We start from the raw sequence: 15684 nt of genomic DNA on the forward strand, positions 1-15684 counted from the left end.
CAAAAGTTAATACAGCAAATCATGGGCTGAAAAAACACATTAGATTTAGTCACACACTAAGTGGTTTGTTTTGCTGGCAGTCTCTCCCGGTGGCACAAATGACAAATTACAACTCCCTCCATAAGAGAGAGTATGCCTGGCCTCTTGGGAACACGCTCAACTCCTCTGCTCTCCAGGTAGCCACAGCTTCTTTTAGGCAGCCCAGCTGAATAATGCATTCTATTCAGTCTATTCAAATTCAAACATTGGGGCTTGTGGACTGTAATCTTATCATCAGGTACAAATAACAGTTTGCATGCCCAAAAGCCTTTCTAAACTGTATTGCTCCAGCAAAATGCTGTCTATTTCAATAGTCTTCCTGTTTTGAATGTGTATGTACAAGTAGATGATAAACACTTGATTTTATTTTTAGAGGATGAGAGACCAATTTTCTTCCAGAAAAATGTTACTAAATCCAAAAATTATGTAAGATTTCTACAGTGCAGAGGAAGATTATAAAAGTTTAGCTGTTGGAAAACATATTGGTTTATTTATTATTGTAGCTTTCATTTCTTTGCTTTTGTGTGACAAAGAAATGGTTCAGGGCTTCATAAGAGCTGCATGGCCTAAGCATTTCATTTATTCACATTTGATTTTGGTATTTCATTTTCTGTTCCCTCTCCTTCCCAGTTTCTTGACATGAGTAATAGTTGAAAAAGTCAATAGGGTTTTTGCCTGATATATCAGCCTTTGTCAGTTTGGAGCTTACTCTTTTTGCAAGGATTTCTCATGCTGAACAGGAGACAAACCCAGAATGTTCTTCCTCATTCCCCTGTTATTGCAAATAGCAGTCAGTTAGGAGGGTCAAAGACAGGTGTGAGGCAAGGAACTTGTACTATGTTTCAAGAGAGAATTGATTACAACCTTTAAATCCACCCAGTACTTAATTTTTCAGTTCATTTACACCTGGAATGCCCTTCAGCAACTGGTCAAACATTCCTCAGTGTGGTGGTAACATAGGAGCCAAGAGAGTGTGAAAGAAATAATTTCTTACTCTGAGTATACTTCTACAAAGCTGAGCAGGGAAAAACTCATTCCAGATATCACAACTTCCCTGTGGAGAAAATCCATTTTATTTTATTCTGGTTTCATGTAGAGGAGGCATAACCATGTTGATTTCACATAGCAGGATCCTTGAAATCAGGATAAAAACAGATTTTGAAGACTGAAACATACTTTTAAGTAGTGGATTTGTAGCTCCACTAGAAGAATTTTGCAACTCTTTTCTGAAACATTGGTGTAGTATCTGTGTTTCAGATTTACAGGTTGTTTTGTTTTGGAATACTTAAAACTAGCTAAAAACGACTTTTACTTAAAAGGAAAGGAGTATAGCTCATTTCTCAAAAATATTTTAGAATCTTGATCCAGCTTAAAGTCAAAGGCAGTTTTTTCAGGTAAGTATGGATGTATGCATTTATCATAGTTTTCTGATTTGTTATTCATGAAAACAAATGTTCTCTAGATAATTTTTATGTATTGCTAAAGTATAGGAATCCAGCCTTTTTTTTATTACTCTACATACATTTTCCTATTTAATGTTTTCTTCACACTCTCAGAATGCTCTCTTTTATTTTTTTTTTAATTATAATGAAGTTTGAAATAGTTTTGAGGAACCAGTTACTGACAAATATTTCTGAAGCTATAACAACCAGGGAAAATTTAACTGTAGTGTTTCTCTTTGTTTTGATTTGATTTTGGTTCTTAAAGAACAGGGATTTTCAGAAAATATCTCTTGTACTATTATACTACAAATATAAAATCATGCTTTCTTCTCACACTTCTTATGGATTTAAAGGATTGAAACTGTAGGAAAGATTTCCTACAGTTGGGGATTTCAGTTCTTACCATGTTTTGTGTCAAGTGTTAATGGACATTAAATGAAAATGAATTCTTCCTCTTCATTTCCTGGGTTTGTTTAGTGTAGCCAGGTGGCACAGAATGATTAGTGCTGCTCCATCTTTGTTTTCATTGTTTCAGTGATGTTGATGATGCTCTTGCTACTTTAACCTGTTTTCTGTCTACTTGAGGATAACATCCCAAACTGGTTTTGTGGAAGAACTGCTAAACTAGTCGAAAACATCTTTGCCATTTCTTTCCATTGTCACTGTTTGAAATATGTTAGTCTTAATTATTGAAGGTGCATTATGTAAATGGCACCTCTTACTTTGGCTCCTGGGATCAGGCCTTGCTTTTATTGAGACCAGCTCAACCAGGAGTGAAGCTGCAGCTGCTCCTCACCATTCCGTAATTAGTCCAGCCCTGTTACACCTGGGGCTGTCTAGCAATTTTTCTGTTTGGGAGAAATTCCTAAAGATTCATATCTTGTGTTCTAAAGTCTCTGAACTAAACCACTTAAATATTTTTAAATTCAGTGATCTTTAGAAGACTCATGCTGCAATTTTAGTGGATATGCTTCAAAGCACTTGAAACCTTACTTTACTTTAGGAGTTGAAAAACCTGAAAATCATGCTTTTAAAATTCCTTTTCAAGAACTGAGCAGTAATAAGCTACTGACCTTATTCTTGTGTGCTTAAACATTATTGACAATGTTTCTACTACACCACTTGAGTGAGGCACAGGAAGAAGTGAAGCAAATCAGCCATTTTTTAAATGTAGTTGTTGGTTTGGGGGCGGGAGGGCAAGTTTGTTTTTTTTTTTAATGATAAATAACCAGTCACCTGATGAATATGATTAGCTTGTGGTTTGAATGACCTTTCCCCACTGAAAGCAGCTAGATCTAACTGTGCCTAAATTGTGTTAATCACATACCTACTTGACATGACATATTTTGACAAAAGTTTTTGTATTAAATGCATTGTAAAACTATTGATTAAATTGTATTGGTTTTTAACAATTAAGTATCCTAAGAGTATCAAGACATGTACATCTATGTAGTTCATAATGTATATAAATTTAGGTACATTTCATTACATAAAGGTATATTTGTGAATTGGTTTTCCCAAGCCTTTCCCAAGATTGTTCTTATATTTTTGAATAATTTTGTCTTTTCATGTCAAATGAGTGAAGTATGAAATGGATAAGAGAGGCACTTTTCCCAGTGGGAGATAGTGTGCTTTGGGTTTTGGAGGCCAAAAGTATTTTGCTTTTAACAACAAAGTATAGTATATAAAACAATAAAATTTTATTCTAGTTAGAAGGTATATTTTGGTACCTTAGCTAGTACTAGATCTTAAAATGGGGATTTTATTATCTTAATAAAAACATCTGGTAATAAATGCAAGTGTAATTATGGAAGCAGTGAAAAACTTGTCTTCTTAAATGTATTTTCATTTTGAAATACTAAATATATAGTGTGCAGTCTCTTACTAACAACATGTATGATTAATTTAGAAGAAATAATTACTGTATGCAAATGTTTTCTTGGGGAGAAGCAAAGAGACTGACTGTTGCATAGAACTTAGTCTTTATTTGTTCAAAGAGTCACCAGTAATTCCACATATACTGGAAGTTAGTGTCTGGCAAAGTGTGTTAGAGTGGGAGTACCTGAAGTACTTGGGAGATTAAATGTCAATATAATGATAAGGCTTTTTGTCTGTGTGGAAACCCAGAGGTGCAAATTGAATTAATCATTTTAATAATAGAACAAATGGCCCATTTGGTGTTGATGGGGAGCAAAGTTGCTATCTCCTGAATTAGGGTTCCTAAACACTGCTATGGATTTGCAAGCAGGTTCTGTAGTCCTGTGGAGCAGTGAGCTGTGCTACAGTAACAGGCCAGCTTTTAATACCATACATCCACTTGGTGCCTGTTTCTTAGACTTCATGTGAGACAAAATACATCAGATAGGTTGAACTGCTACCAAAAAGGACATTCTAACTATTAGTAACAGTTCTGTGTAACCCTGCTTGGTTTTAAGGAGTTATGATGATGATGATTTTTTGGTTTTGTCCTTGCAGAGCGCCCCATACCCTTTGACCACATGATGTATGACCACCTGCAGAAGTGGGGGCCACGCAGGGAGGAGGTGAAATTTTTTCTTCGTCATGAAGAGTCACCAGCTGAAAGCAATGATCAGAGTAAGTGCATTTATCCTGTAGTGTTGTGACTGAAACAGATTTTAAAAGATTTCTGAAGTGAGTTTGGTTTTCAGTTCATTCAGTGAACCTCAGTGGTTATATGTAATACAACTTCCTTGTACCAAAGCCATTTTAAACCTTCCTCAGGGGCACCTTTATTCTTGTTCTTGTGCACCAATTCTCCTCTTCAGAATAATTTTTACCAGTCTGTTGAGTAATAGCAAGATCTGTTTGTATTCTGCTTAATTTGGATCCAAAAAAGTTGGTGGATATTACAGACTTGATGTCGTTTTTTTCTTATTGAAAGTCCCTACATTTTGAGAGGGTAGAATGATTCTTTTTTCTTCTTTCAGTTGCACAGAGAAAGACTTGGTAAAGTCCTTTGCCTCCTTTAAAAACTCAGATCTATTTTACAGACATCACTGGCAGAGGTTTCAATGCCTTTGCTTTCTTTCAGTGCTTCATGTAGGTATATTTAATAGTTGGGAAAATTTGCATCTTAAAATTGCTGGTCTGCTTGGTTCTATAGGAGAAGTGTTTATATGAAGCAGTGCCCTATCAAGTGGAGTTTCTTAAAAGACTGGAAGAAAAAAATAGAAGTGTTTTAGCTTTCTGAACTTAATGGTGTAGACTGTACTTAATCTATGAGAAGAGTTTTGAGACTGTAGACTTAATGGCTGTCAGACTGTCTGAAGGACAGGAAAGGTGTCTCAGTGAGGTGTGTTTGCATGCCCAGAATATCCTGACTCATTCAACTAATCTGACTACTTTTAACAACAGGATTTCAAGTCTTTGAGTCCTTATTGCTTTCAGCTGAGGCTGCTTCTTTTATTTTTAAGTGGTTCCTGCTTTTTTGGAATGCAGAAGTAGCAGACCCAAAAATGTGTGAGGGAATTTTGTATTAATTAAGTACTTTGTAAAATAGTCTGTTATCCTTTGGGCAATACAAATATAAAGTATGTTAAGAAATTTAAGATACGCTTAAATCCAAAGAATTTCAATGTGCAAGGAAAATGTTGCTCCTGAACCATGCTTGCAAGGCTTTTTAATCCATCATTGAGCTATGGATAGATTTCTAGATTAAAGTTGTTTATAAGTTACACATTAGAAAAACTTCCTCTACTGTCTTAATTTATAGTGTGTTCAGTTGAAGCTACTGCTTCTTATGGACACAAAATATAAAACTTGAGTACATTGCTCTTCATCATATTTTGCCTGAAGAGAAGTGAGGAAAATAGAGCTGCATGTCTGTACTTTTAACTGAGGAGTTCTGTGAAGGAAAGGCTTTATTTCTGCTGATTCACTCCTTACAAAAAGTAACTTTACTAAGAAAGAGCTGGAACTAACAGAATAAAAATTCACAGGTAAAAGTTTGATACAAATTCTTGAACAGAATTCTAAGAATATATGAGAACAGTCTCAAGAGTAAAATACATTTGTGTTGAAAACTGAACTTTGCACTAAGAGTGATGCTTTACTTTTAGGTGGACGTCAAGCCCAAAATCAAAGAAATGGTATAAATATACCTGTGGAGAAAAGAACAGAGAATGGGGTATGTAATACATCTTAAAGGTTTGGATCAACACCACTCAAACACTTTGTGTTTTAAAAATTATTACTTTTCAAAGTGTGTTATGATGGGAACTGGGAAAAATATATTGATCTTGGCTTTTTTAAAATTTTGTTAGAAAATGAATGGGATGATGTGTCTTTTTCATCAGCTACTCTGAATTTTCTGTCTAGAAAGAAATTACATGATGTGAGAAGCTCTGGAGTCTTATTAATTCATGTTCTAATCTGTTGTATTCATTTTGTGTGAAGTAAAAACAAGCTACATTATACTTTCACACTTATATTGCCTGTCCGCATATCTTTTCTTTGATTTATCTCACTGGTACTGATTCATGACATATTGTTATATGTTGAAACATGAGGATGTGTCTGTGAATTGGGATTTTTCAGATGCTGGTAGAAGAGCTTGCACACACCTCAGAGCCATCATTTTATACTGGCTTTATGCACTTGATTAATTTCTACACATGGAGGTTTCTTAACTAATATATTATTATGTTTCTAATTAAAAATACAAATTACATACCATAGGCAACCCATGATTCCTGGCTCGAACATTTTCTCTTTTATACATAAAACATAGTTTATCTCTTTCAAAATTAACGTGGCTTAAAAGCCTTCTACTCCTGAGCTGAAACTCTTATTGCTTTCTTCTCTCTTATCTTCAGTAGTAATGAAGATTCTGCAAAGCATGGTCTATTCTTGTTTGTTCAGGACCATTGTGCTGCCTTTACCGAGACACTCCAGCTATAGTTAGCCATTTTTAAACATTTTAAAATTTCAATAAATATGTTTGAACTCACTAATTCATACTTATATTATCTCAATAAAGATCTGTCACTTATTACAAATGTGTGTATGGTTCTTAGAGTAAAGTAATACTTAAAGCTTAAAAGCAAACAAATAAGTTTTTTCAAGCTGAGAATCTTAAAAAAAATTGTGCAGATTGACAGTTTTATGTTTGTATATTGCCTGATAATTAACATTTAAAATTCACACACTCTCCCATGTAGCAACAGAGTTGTTCAGTCAGTTTGCAGCTTTTTGCAGCTTGTTTTGTGTATGGCATGTGGACCTAGGGGAAGGAATTTTTTCCCTATTCACAACAGTTAATCATGTATTGCTTTCCTTTTCTGTAGAGAGCACTGGCTGATACCCTGTGCTGCATGGATCCGTTTATCCTGCTGCCATTGTCATATTGACAATGTAGTGAGATCATGGTGCTCTAAAGTGCTGGGGGAATATAACTCTTTCATGACCTCCCCTGATCCACCCTTCTATGTGGGTTGTAGCTCAGATACTACATTTGAGATGTAATATATTTGGAAATTAGGACTGGCATGTGCAGCAGAATGCCTTACAGTCTCACTTCTTGCCAGGGCTAAGCTTTATGATAGCATGGCTTTGTATTGAATTTAATTTGCTGTGAGTTTTAGGGGTAAAGCTCAGACTTGATAACTTGAATAACATTTTTATCTTCATTCCATTCAGGACAGCTATTTTTCTTTTTTTTTTTTTAGATCCCAAAAGTTTGCCATAAAATTAAAATTTGTTGGGGAACTGATCACTTTTAAAAGACTTTTACCAGGTTTAGGAAATAAAGTGTATTAAATACCAGATTTATGAAAATAGAAGAAAGACTGAAACCTGAGGGCGTTATAGTAATGTAAAATTGTAGTGGGTTTTAATCTAAAAACGGTGCAAATTAGGATTTGGAAGTGTTTAAAACTAAGATTTTCAATTATGCTAAGTTTTAAATCAGAGGGGGAGGGGGAAAAAGAGGTGGCTTCAGGATCAAGGATTTAATCAGCTTACACTTACGTAATGCATTAGGCTTATTCATTGTTGCTGGCAATGCTGAATGTTAGACTGGCCCTAAAATCAACACAAACCAATGGAACATTGAAGGCAGCTCAGATTTTACCAAATACTCTGCATTCAGGTATATTTTTATTATGTGTACCTGCTTTAAGGAAATAGTTGATTTCTTGCTTAATATTGGGTAGAGCTGTAAATGTGATATGCATAGAAAACTTGAAGATGAATGTTAGTTTAATTGATTGAACCAATAGTCTTGGAAAAAATTTTGGGCAATCTATCCAGTTAAATTTAGATGATTCTATTAATTGGCATTTTGTCATATGCAATAAGATTTTTTTGTTGTTGTTCTTTGAAACTATATGTGCTTGATCAGCAATTACTTAAATACTGGTTATCTTAAAATCACATTATGTAAATGCTTAAATTTCAAAAGCTTAAATGCTTAGTTTATTTTCAAGTTAAAAATAGAATAGGCTGTCTCTTCCAGCAGTGAAATATTTTTTGTAAAAAGAATACTTACCTGTAAGTATTCATCTGGGAGCTTTGTATTCTGCATAACAAAGTCTAAAAGAAAAATTCCATGAGGTTTTGTGAACTGACAGGCGCTCTTATTTCAGAGGTGACCTTTTGGGGTTTGCTTTTTGTTTACAACTTTCTTTCTTAGAAGTGGAATTATGCTGTAGTAGGGACCTGATCTTTCTGCCAGTACACAAAGGTACAGATGAGTGAAGATCAGACTTACATAACTAAACATTTCCTTTTGCCAGGGAGATTGGACAGTGTCTCAGGAGGGATTCTCTTCTCTGAGAACAGCTGCCTCTTCCTCTGCTTCCATTCTTTAGCTTGTGTAACTGAGCCAATTGGGGCTGAACACAAGTTGTAACAAGGGGAATTCTAAATAAATAAGGGGAAAAATATGTTTTATCATTGAGAATAACAGGTATTGGAACAGACTCTTCAGAGTCTGTGGAATTTTGATCTAGCTGAATAAAGTCCTGAGCAGTCTGAATTGCTCCAGTCAGGGCTTATTGAACCAGATGACTTCCAGAGGCTCCTTTCTACCTAAATCATTCTTTGATTCTGTGATTGGTGGCCATGAAACAGTGGTCATCCAAATGCTGGGTCTTGTTTGCTTTCAGATGTGCTGGCATGATCCAAGCGCCATTCCATAGCAGCAGCAGTGTGTGAACAGTGAGGCAGAGCAAATATAGGTGAAACCACTGGGGGTCAGTGGCAGACAGGAGAGTCTGGGGAGCCCCATCCCGGCTGAGCTGCCCTCGGCAGGAGATGTGGATCAGATGCTGCTCTCCCAGAAGGAGCACCCACTGGATAATAACAGTTGTCCAGGTGAAAAGGTAATCAGATAACCCAGAAATTTCTTGGAGATGAGAAAACAGGAAAACAGATGTAGTTCGGGGGAAAAAAAAAGGGATGTGGTACAGGAACATGACAGAAGTCAAATGTGTTGGACTGATTAAAAGTAGATTAGTGTAATGAAAACAGTCTGTATATGAAGAAATACTCATTTGCTGTAGTTGCTTATATATAAATAACAATATATTTAAGTATAGACTATTTTATACATAATAATTTACTTAAGGAGCATAAAATCTCAGTTTGTGGTCTCTGGTGCCCAATTTTTTAACTTATTTTTGCTGTTTGTAAAATTGCTTCCCTGATTTAGAGAGAATGATATCAATAAGCCTTTTTCTTAATGTATGTTGACTGGAGACTTTGCCAAGAAATACAAAGTGGAACCTCATTTTATCTCACTACAGAATTTGTGTTAACATTAGTATAAAGGAAATTTGTGTAGAGGAAGAAAACTTGACCATCATCCCAAACCAGAGACACACTCCTGCAAATTTTCTTAGTATTGAAGCTGTGACCAGTAGATGAAGTTGAGTGTTAAAAGTTTTGTGCTGATTAGATAACAGAATTCATGCTCACTATTTCTGTTTAAGTGTCTCAAATCAAGCTCTTAGCAAAAATTACAACAGGTAGTCCAGCTGTTTTAGTATCAGGAGAATCTTATACTGAGGGAATTCTTAAGGAAATTCCATTAACAGATGTGTTAGAACTTCTACATATGTGTATACACAAGGCAGTTTTTTGTAGCACTGATTTAATTTCAAAGAGTGAATGGTTACTGATGGAGTCTCTGTATTCCACTCCATCATGACCGCAGGAAAGCTACACTGCTTTTGAGTGCCTGTGGTGTGACTTGTCCCATTCTGTGCTTAGAGATTAGATAGATTTACAAATGGGGCCAAAATCCCTGAATAGAATTATAAATTGTTCATTAGTTTTAACCATTTCATCCATATGAGTGTGACCAGATAAAAAGGCATTAACATCTAATGAACACTGTGTTATGGGGGGCCATTTACAAGTATTCTTTCTCAAGATATAACAAATCTAATTGTGAGGAAAAAGGCAAACAAGTCACATTTTTAACAGAAGTAATAAACTCAGATGAGAAATACATTATATGTATTTGTTTGAAGTTTCTCATTTGAACTATTGAAGGATAAAGAGCTTAGTCTGGATAGAAGTTGTTCTTCAAAGCTGAGCTGCAAATTCAATTTAATATAAGCTTGTAAGTATTAAGCACTCTGTTTATAACATTTAACAGTGTGCTTGGAAGGGGCTGCCATTCACATAAGGCAGGTTTTAATCAAATTTGTTTAAAATGAACAGAAAACTATGTCACTGTTGAAATTTAGGTTTAGGTGTCTCATAGCAAAGTCAAAGCAAATAATTCCATTAAAATATGATTTTAAACAATTTAGGCACAAACAATTCTAACAGTGTGCAGGAAAGTATTTTTCCCTGAAGAAATATTAATGTAAGCTTCCTGGAACCTTTTGACCTTCTAATAAAAGGGTAATTAAGTCAGATTCAAGTCTTCCCAGTTTTCTGCTGCAAATTTCTCTGTTGCTTTTGTTAAAGAGACAAAAACTTGTCTGCTACTCCGGCTGCCAGAGATGTTCCCTTTTATAAGGTATAGATTCTGAAAATTGTTTATCTGTTAGAGGGAAGCCTTGCTGCCCCTGCAGCAACCTTTTGCACCGTCAAATTCCTAGTTCAGTTCCTCGCTCAGAGTTAATAGAGTTTGGATTCTCCACAGACTGATAGAGTTCTTTAAGTCTGTCTGAAGCATTTTCCAGACAGCTGGCAGTATGTTGCTCTTCAAAAAAATAGAAAAACTAATCCAACTAAAGGATTTAAGGGAAAAAATTAAATTAGGAAGCAGAAAAAAAAATTAAAGTCTAAAGCTAATTTTAATGCATACAAATAGCTTTTGAATTCTTGCCAGACTAGAAATCTGAGTCTTTTCACACCTCAGTAAAGGATAGTTATGTAGGGGAACATCTCTAAAAGACTAATAATTATGTGATCTTCTAGAAAGTATTTCTGTGAAGCTGTAGGAATTCAAATGCTCTTGACCTCATACCTCCCTCTGAGACCTTTTTTAAACCTTTTGGGCAGAATCACATCTTTCTTGGATCTGGAATGTCATAAAAACAGTGTTTTAAATTGTCCTGTGCAATCTCAAATATATTGTAGTCCATAATGGACAAAATTACTATATGTTTAGATTTTGTGAGAATAATTTCATAGGTTTCATTCCACTTACTCTGTGATTATTTTCCTATTACAATTTTAATTATGTTAGGATTAGTTTATGACTAATACTCACTTTTAACATCTGACTTAGTTTGGTTTGATGAGTCTAAGGGTTATTTGACTAGTTGGGACCAGGGAGCATTCTTGGAACCCACTTGGAACCTGTGAAAGGACTGTTTTCCTCCATGTCTTCTCCATGTAGTTATGTAATTTTTAATCTCTTTCACTCCAGATACCAGATATCTGTTTAGAGGGCTGTGGATATGAGAGTCACAGTATCCAGACTTGTATCATACAGACATTTGCACACACTTATTTGCAGTGAATGGATTTTGTAGTTCTGCTGCTTCTCTGGGAATCAAAGAGTTCTGCTCAACAAGTTACAGGAACTGAATGTGTGGTTTTCTAGTTCAGAGCAGCCAAGAGATGTGTTCCCATTTTACAGAGGAGAGAATACCTAAACTGTACCACTTACTGAATCTCTATCTCTAGTTCTTGTTTTTGCAAATCTATCTTTGCTATTCTTCACTCATGGCTTTGCAGTTTTATATACTTTTTATACTTAGCTGCAGATATCCATGGCAGGGGCAGGAGGAGAAGTCTGTCTGTTTGTTTAAACTCTAACTATGGTATTTGTTTTCCTGTGTTTGTGTTGTGGACATGGAGCAATACAATTCACTCTTTTCCCTGGATTTCTAAATAAATGAAGCATGTGAAGAATTGCTTCCAGTTGTCACTGCACAGAGATCCTGAGCTGCTTGGCTCTCTTACATAGAGTTAGAACAAATTAGAATGAGTGTTTCAGCTGATGCATAACATTACACACATAAACTCAAATATAAATGCAGTAAATGTTTACTTTAAGTAAATGTTACTTAAAGACTTGATATTTTTCTGAAGCATTGCTGTGCAGCCCTTACACCTGCACTGTACACTTCAATGCCCTTTGTCACAGCTGTATCCTTTTGCGGTCACGTTAGTATCATTTTTAGTTAAACCAAATATTTTAGTATCAAGTTATTTTAGGGAAGTTGGGACTTGTCTTTTCCTTTATTTCTGTAGATTATTATAGGAGACTGCTTATGAAATTCACTGTGTGGCTCTGAGAGCTTAAATGCTAAAGTTTGAGAGTTTAGACTGCTGCTCTGACTCTGAACAGCTTTCAGTTCAGAGCAGGATACTTTACTGGTCCATGCAAGGCCAGCTATTCATTTTCAGTCCAAATTTAGAGTTCTGTCTTTTATGTAGCTGTGTCATTTGCAGATCAGTGTTTTCTCTCATCTCTTCCATGGTCTCTGTGGTGTTTCTCATGCAGTGCAGCTGTGGCCTCCTTTCTCTGACACACCTTTCCATGTTCACAGACTTGCTCATTTAGTTTCCTGTCCATCTTGCCTCTGGACACCAGGCATACCTATTTCCCACCTGCATGTTTTTCCCAGGCAAGTGAACCTTCCTATTTCTCTGTTGTTTCTGCAGCTGCCTCCAGATCTAATGGCTGCTAAGTTTGTTCCCCCTGCAGTCTTCCTCGGATCAAAGCCGAGAAAAATGAAAGTCCCTCTGGCTAATTTAGGAGCCAGGGAGTTAAACTTGTTCTTCTTCTCGTATTCCTAGTGGATGATCGTACTCCACAGCTCATACCTTTACTTGCTTGCTAAAAATAAGCCTCCTCTTTATTCAGCTGGAATAGTCACTGTTTTGTGCTTGGACATAGAGTTCTTCACTGTTCTTATGGAGACCCATTTGACTGGATCTCTTGTATAAGTGCAGTGAATCATGCTTGAATTACTTTCTTGAAAGAAGGAAGAGAGGGTGAACTTGCATGGCATCGTGAGTTTGACAAGGTAAATTACAGCTTTTAATGTTTTGGGATTTTATCTTCTACAGTATCCTGATTTGTAGATACATAAGAAATTGTTAATGGAGTTTAGTATTTTCTGTAATGTTTAATATTTAAAAATCCTTAGGTCTAGGTTTTGGCTTGTTCCACTCTTCTCTGGCTTGCAGATTCTTGATTTATGCTATTGCACACATGCTTTAGCTTTATTGCTGGCTCATATCTTCATCTTGTTGCATGCAAGATTTAAGAAAAATCTGAATTATGTAGGGAAAAAGCAAATTGCAAACACTGGAAAGGTTATTTGCATAAAATTGTGGTATCTCTTGTGACTCTGTTTGCCTTTAATCTTAGTCAGTCTCTGTTAATAAAGAAACTCTTTGTTAAGTTTCAGGTGGTATGATTTACTATCACTTTAAATGATAAAATTGCATACAAAAAACAATGATTTTTGTGATTTCTTTGGTATTCAGTTTTGGCCCAGCATTGTGAATACTACAGAAATACAAAGGAACAAATAATCCATGTGTTTTTCAAGCTAAATTGTCTATAGTCCTACACTTTCAGTTTAACCTGATAACTGAAAGAACTGTATATTGCTCAACATTTTCCATTGAATATGAAAAGTGCAATGAATCAAGCTGATTATAGTTGACAGCTGGCTTGATCTTGCCGTGATTAGGTCTTTTACTGCTGGCAAAATCCACTAGCCTTTTCCGTTAGCTGATTGCTGATGAATGCACAGAGACAGCTTTTCATATCGATAAAGAGTTTGGGGAAACCTGCATCCCACATGGAGTCAAATTAAAAGGCATCCTACCTACTATTGATTGCACTGAGCCAAACAGCCATGCAGGAGCTGGTAAGATGTGCAGGGTTGTTGTTTTGGCTTGCTCACAACAAACTGTTAAACCAGCAGTGTAGGCAGAAAAGAGCAGAAGGATGGAGCTGAAGCGTGTTGAAGCGTCGGAAATGTTTACAGCTGACGGGCACTGCTGCGAAATAAAGATGTGCTCTCTTGCAATTAGATGGGAAAATAGTGAACAGGTAATAAATTACTTTTCAAAATTTGTTTGTTTTGCACTTTGGAGGGCATGTTATTTAAGTGCTGTGCAGCTTTTGCACTTCAATTTAAATGATTTTGGGTTTAGTTGTCACATGACCAGAATGCAGACCAGCTTGGGTTTTGTAACACTTTATCTCTGAATTGAAATTATTTATCAGATTTTCTTACATGCATTTACTATCTTTCTTATGTTTTAAGACTTTATCAAAAGCTCATTACTTCAAAATGTCATGGTCAACTTTTGCCTTTAACAGTTTGCTTTTATGGGAAGTACAAATTGTACACTAAGGTCACAACACATCTTTCAGTTACAGGATACTTAACTTGCTGTGCTTCTGTGTTTTAGAAATGTTTCATTCTACTATTCTTATATGAACAGTATTACATCATAGAAAAACTTTTTATTGAAACAATTAAGGGCAGAATAAACACAGAATTGGTGCTAAACACATTATTCAGACTAATGGTAACTGCATCTTAATCATCCTTAGCAATCCTATCAGAATAAGCTGTTGCTCTTAGAAAAGACCCATAAAAATATAGTTCCAAGAGCATTTCTAAAGGATCTAGACAGTGTATTTTCAATGTATATTGTAACTTGTCTATGACTCAAAATCACTATGAGTAAAAGGATCCATGTTGTAAAAAGGTCTGAGATTTTGTTCACAACTCATATTCAACAAGAATGCATGATGTCTTTTAAGATGCTTTTTTTTAGGAGTATGAGGTTGATGTTTAATTAAAAAACAGCTACTGGGTATTTTAGCCAAGACTAAAATTAATATAAACATACTTAAGATTTCTGTGGCTGTTTAAAAGTGGCTGCAAGGACAAGGAAGAAAGTAGTGCTTTAAATAAACAAGTTTCAGATGCTACTTTCCTAGAAGTAATTTATAAGCAGTCTATTTCAGATGTAGCAGATGTTCAATATATGCTTAAATCCATTTCTAATTTGGAAAATCTATTCTAACATTGTTTTCATTTTTGTTAAATTCTGTCTTTTCATAGCTGTTCTGCTTAAAATAGCAGCTTCACTAAGAAAGTAATATGGGAAAACAGGAAATCTGGAGTCTGTAGCTTATACTGAGTAGACTTTAAACATTTTCTTATGGAGTGACTCACAAGCATGAGCAAATTGGAGGAATTACTAACAAGACAGTGTAGACTGAGAGAGGTTAAGATTTTTATCAACTATAGATAATGTGACATTTTTCAGCAAACTGTGATGCAGTTGAAGCAACTTTATTGTAAGAAGCTGTTAGTGTCTTTATTTGCATAATGCAATAATATTTTATAATAGGATTTTGGGGTAAAATTACCCAATTTTGTTTGTGATGTTAATTGCAGGATTGTTTTATTATCATGAGATATTACCCACTAGTTAGATTTTCTTTAATTCCCAATATTCTGGGTATCTTTACTGGGTTTAATTAGCTCGTTCATTTCCATTAAGCTAAAAAAAGGCACGTGCTATTGTCATTGGATTCTTTAAAATGGATTTCTGCTATCGGCATGTTTCTGACCCAATTAAAAAAAATGCAAGGCTGAGCTGTGGATAAAGCCACTAAACTGGAAATAATGTCATCCATGTCGAGATCAGCAAAACTCTATTTTAGTTTAAATAAAAACGGATACTTTCTTTTGTCTTTTTATAGCATTACACATGAGTTTAGACAAAGGATTTT

General features: G+C 35.3%; 1 protein-coding gene across 6 annotated transcripts in view; it reads left to right on the top strand.

Moving 5' to 3' along the window:
• Positions 1 to 15684, top strand: part of PPP1R13B (protein phosphatase 1 regulatory subunit 13B) — a 69657-nt gene that overhangs the window by 28281 nt on the left and 25692 nt on the right. For all 6 annotated transcript variants that reach the window (XM_063159845.1, XM_063159844.1, XM_063159842.1 and 3 more), the window contains exons 3-4: positions 3957 to 4076; positions 5561 to 5628. In XM_063159845.1, the coding sequence (XP_063015915.1) occupies positions 3957 to 4076; positions 5561 to 5628 (188 nt within the window). The remainder of the gene's footprint in view (positions 1 to 3956; positions 4077 to 5560; positions 5629 to 15684) is intronic.

This window comes from Melospiza melodia, chromosome 6, assembly GCF_035770615.1.
Source record: "Melospiza melodia melodia isolate bMelMel2 chromosome 6, bMelMel2.pri, whole genome shotgun sequence".
NCBI lineage: Eukaryota > Metazoa > Chordata > Aves > Passeriformes > Passerellidae > Melospiza > Melospiza melodia.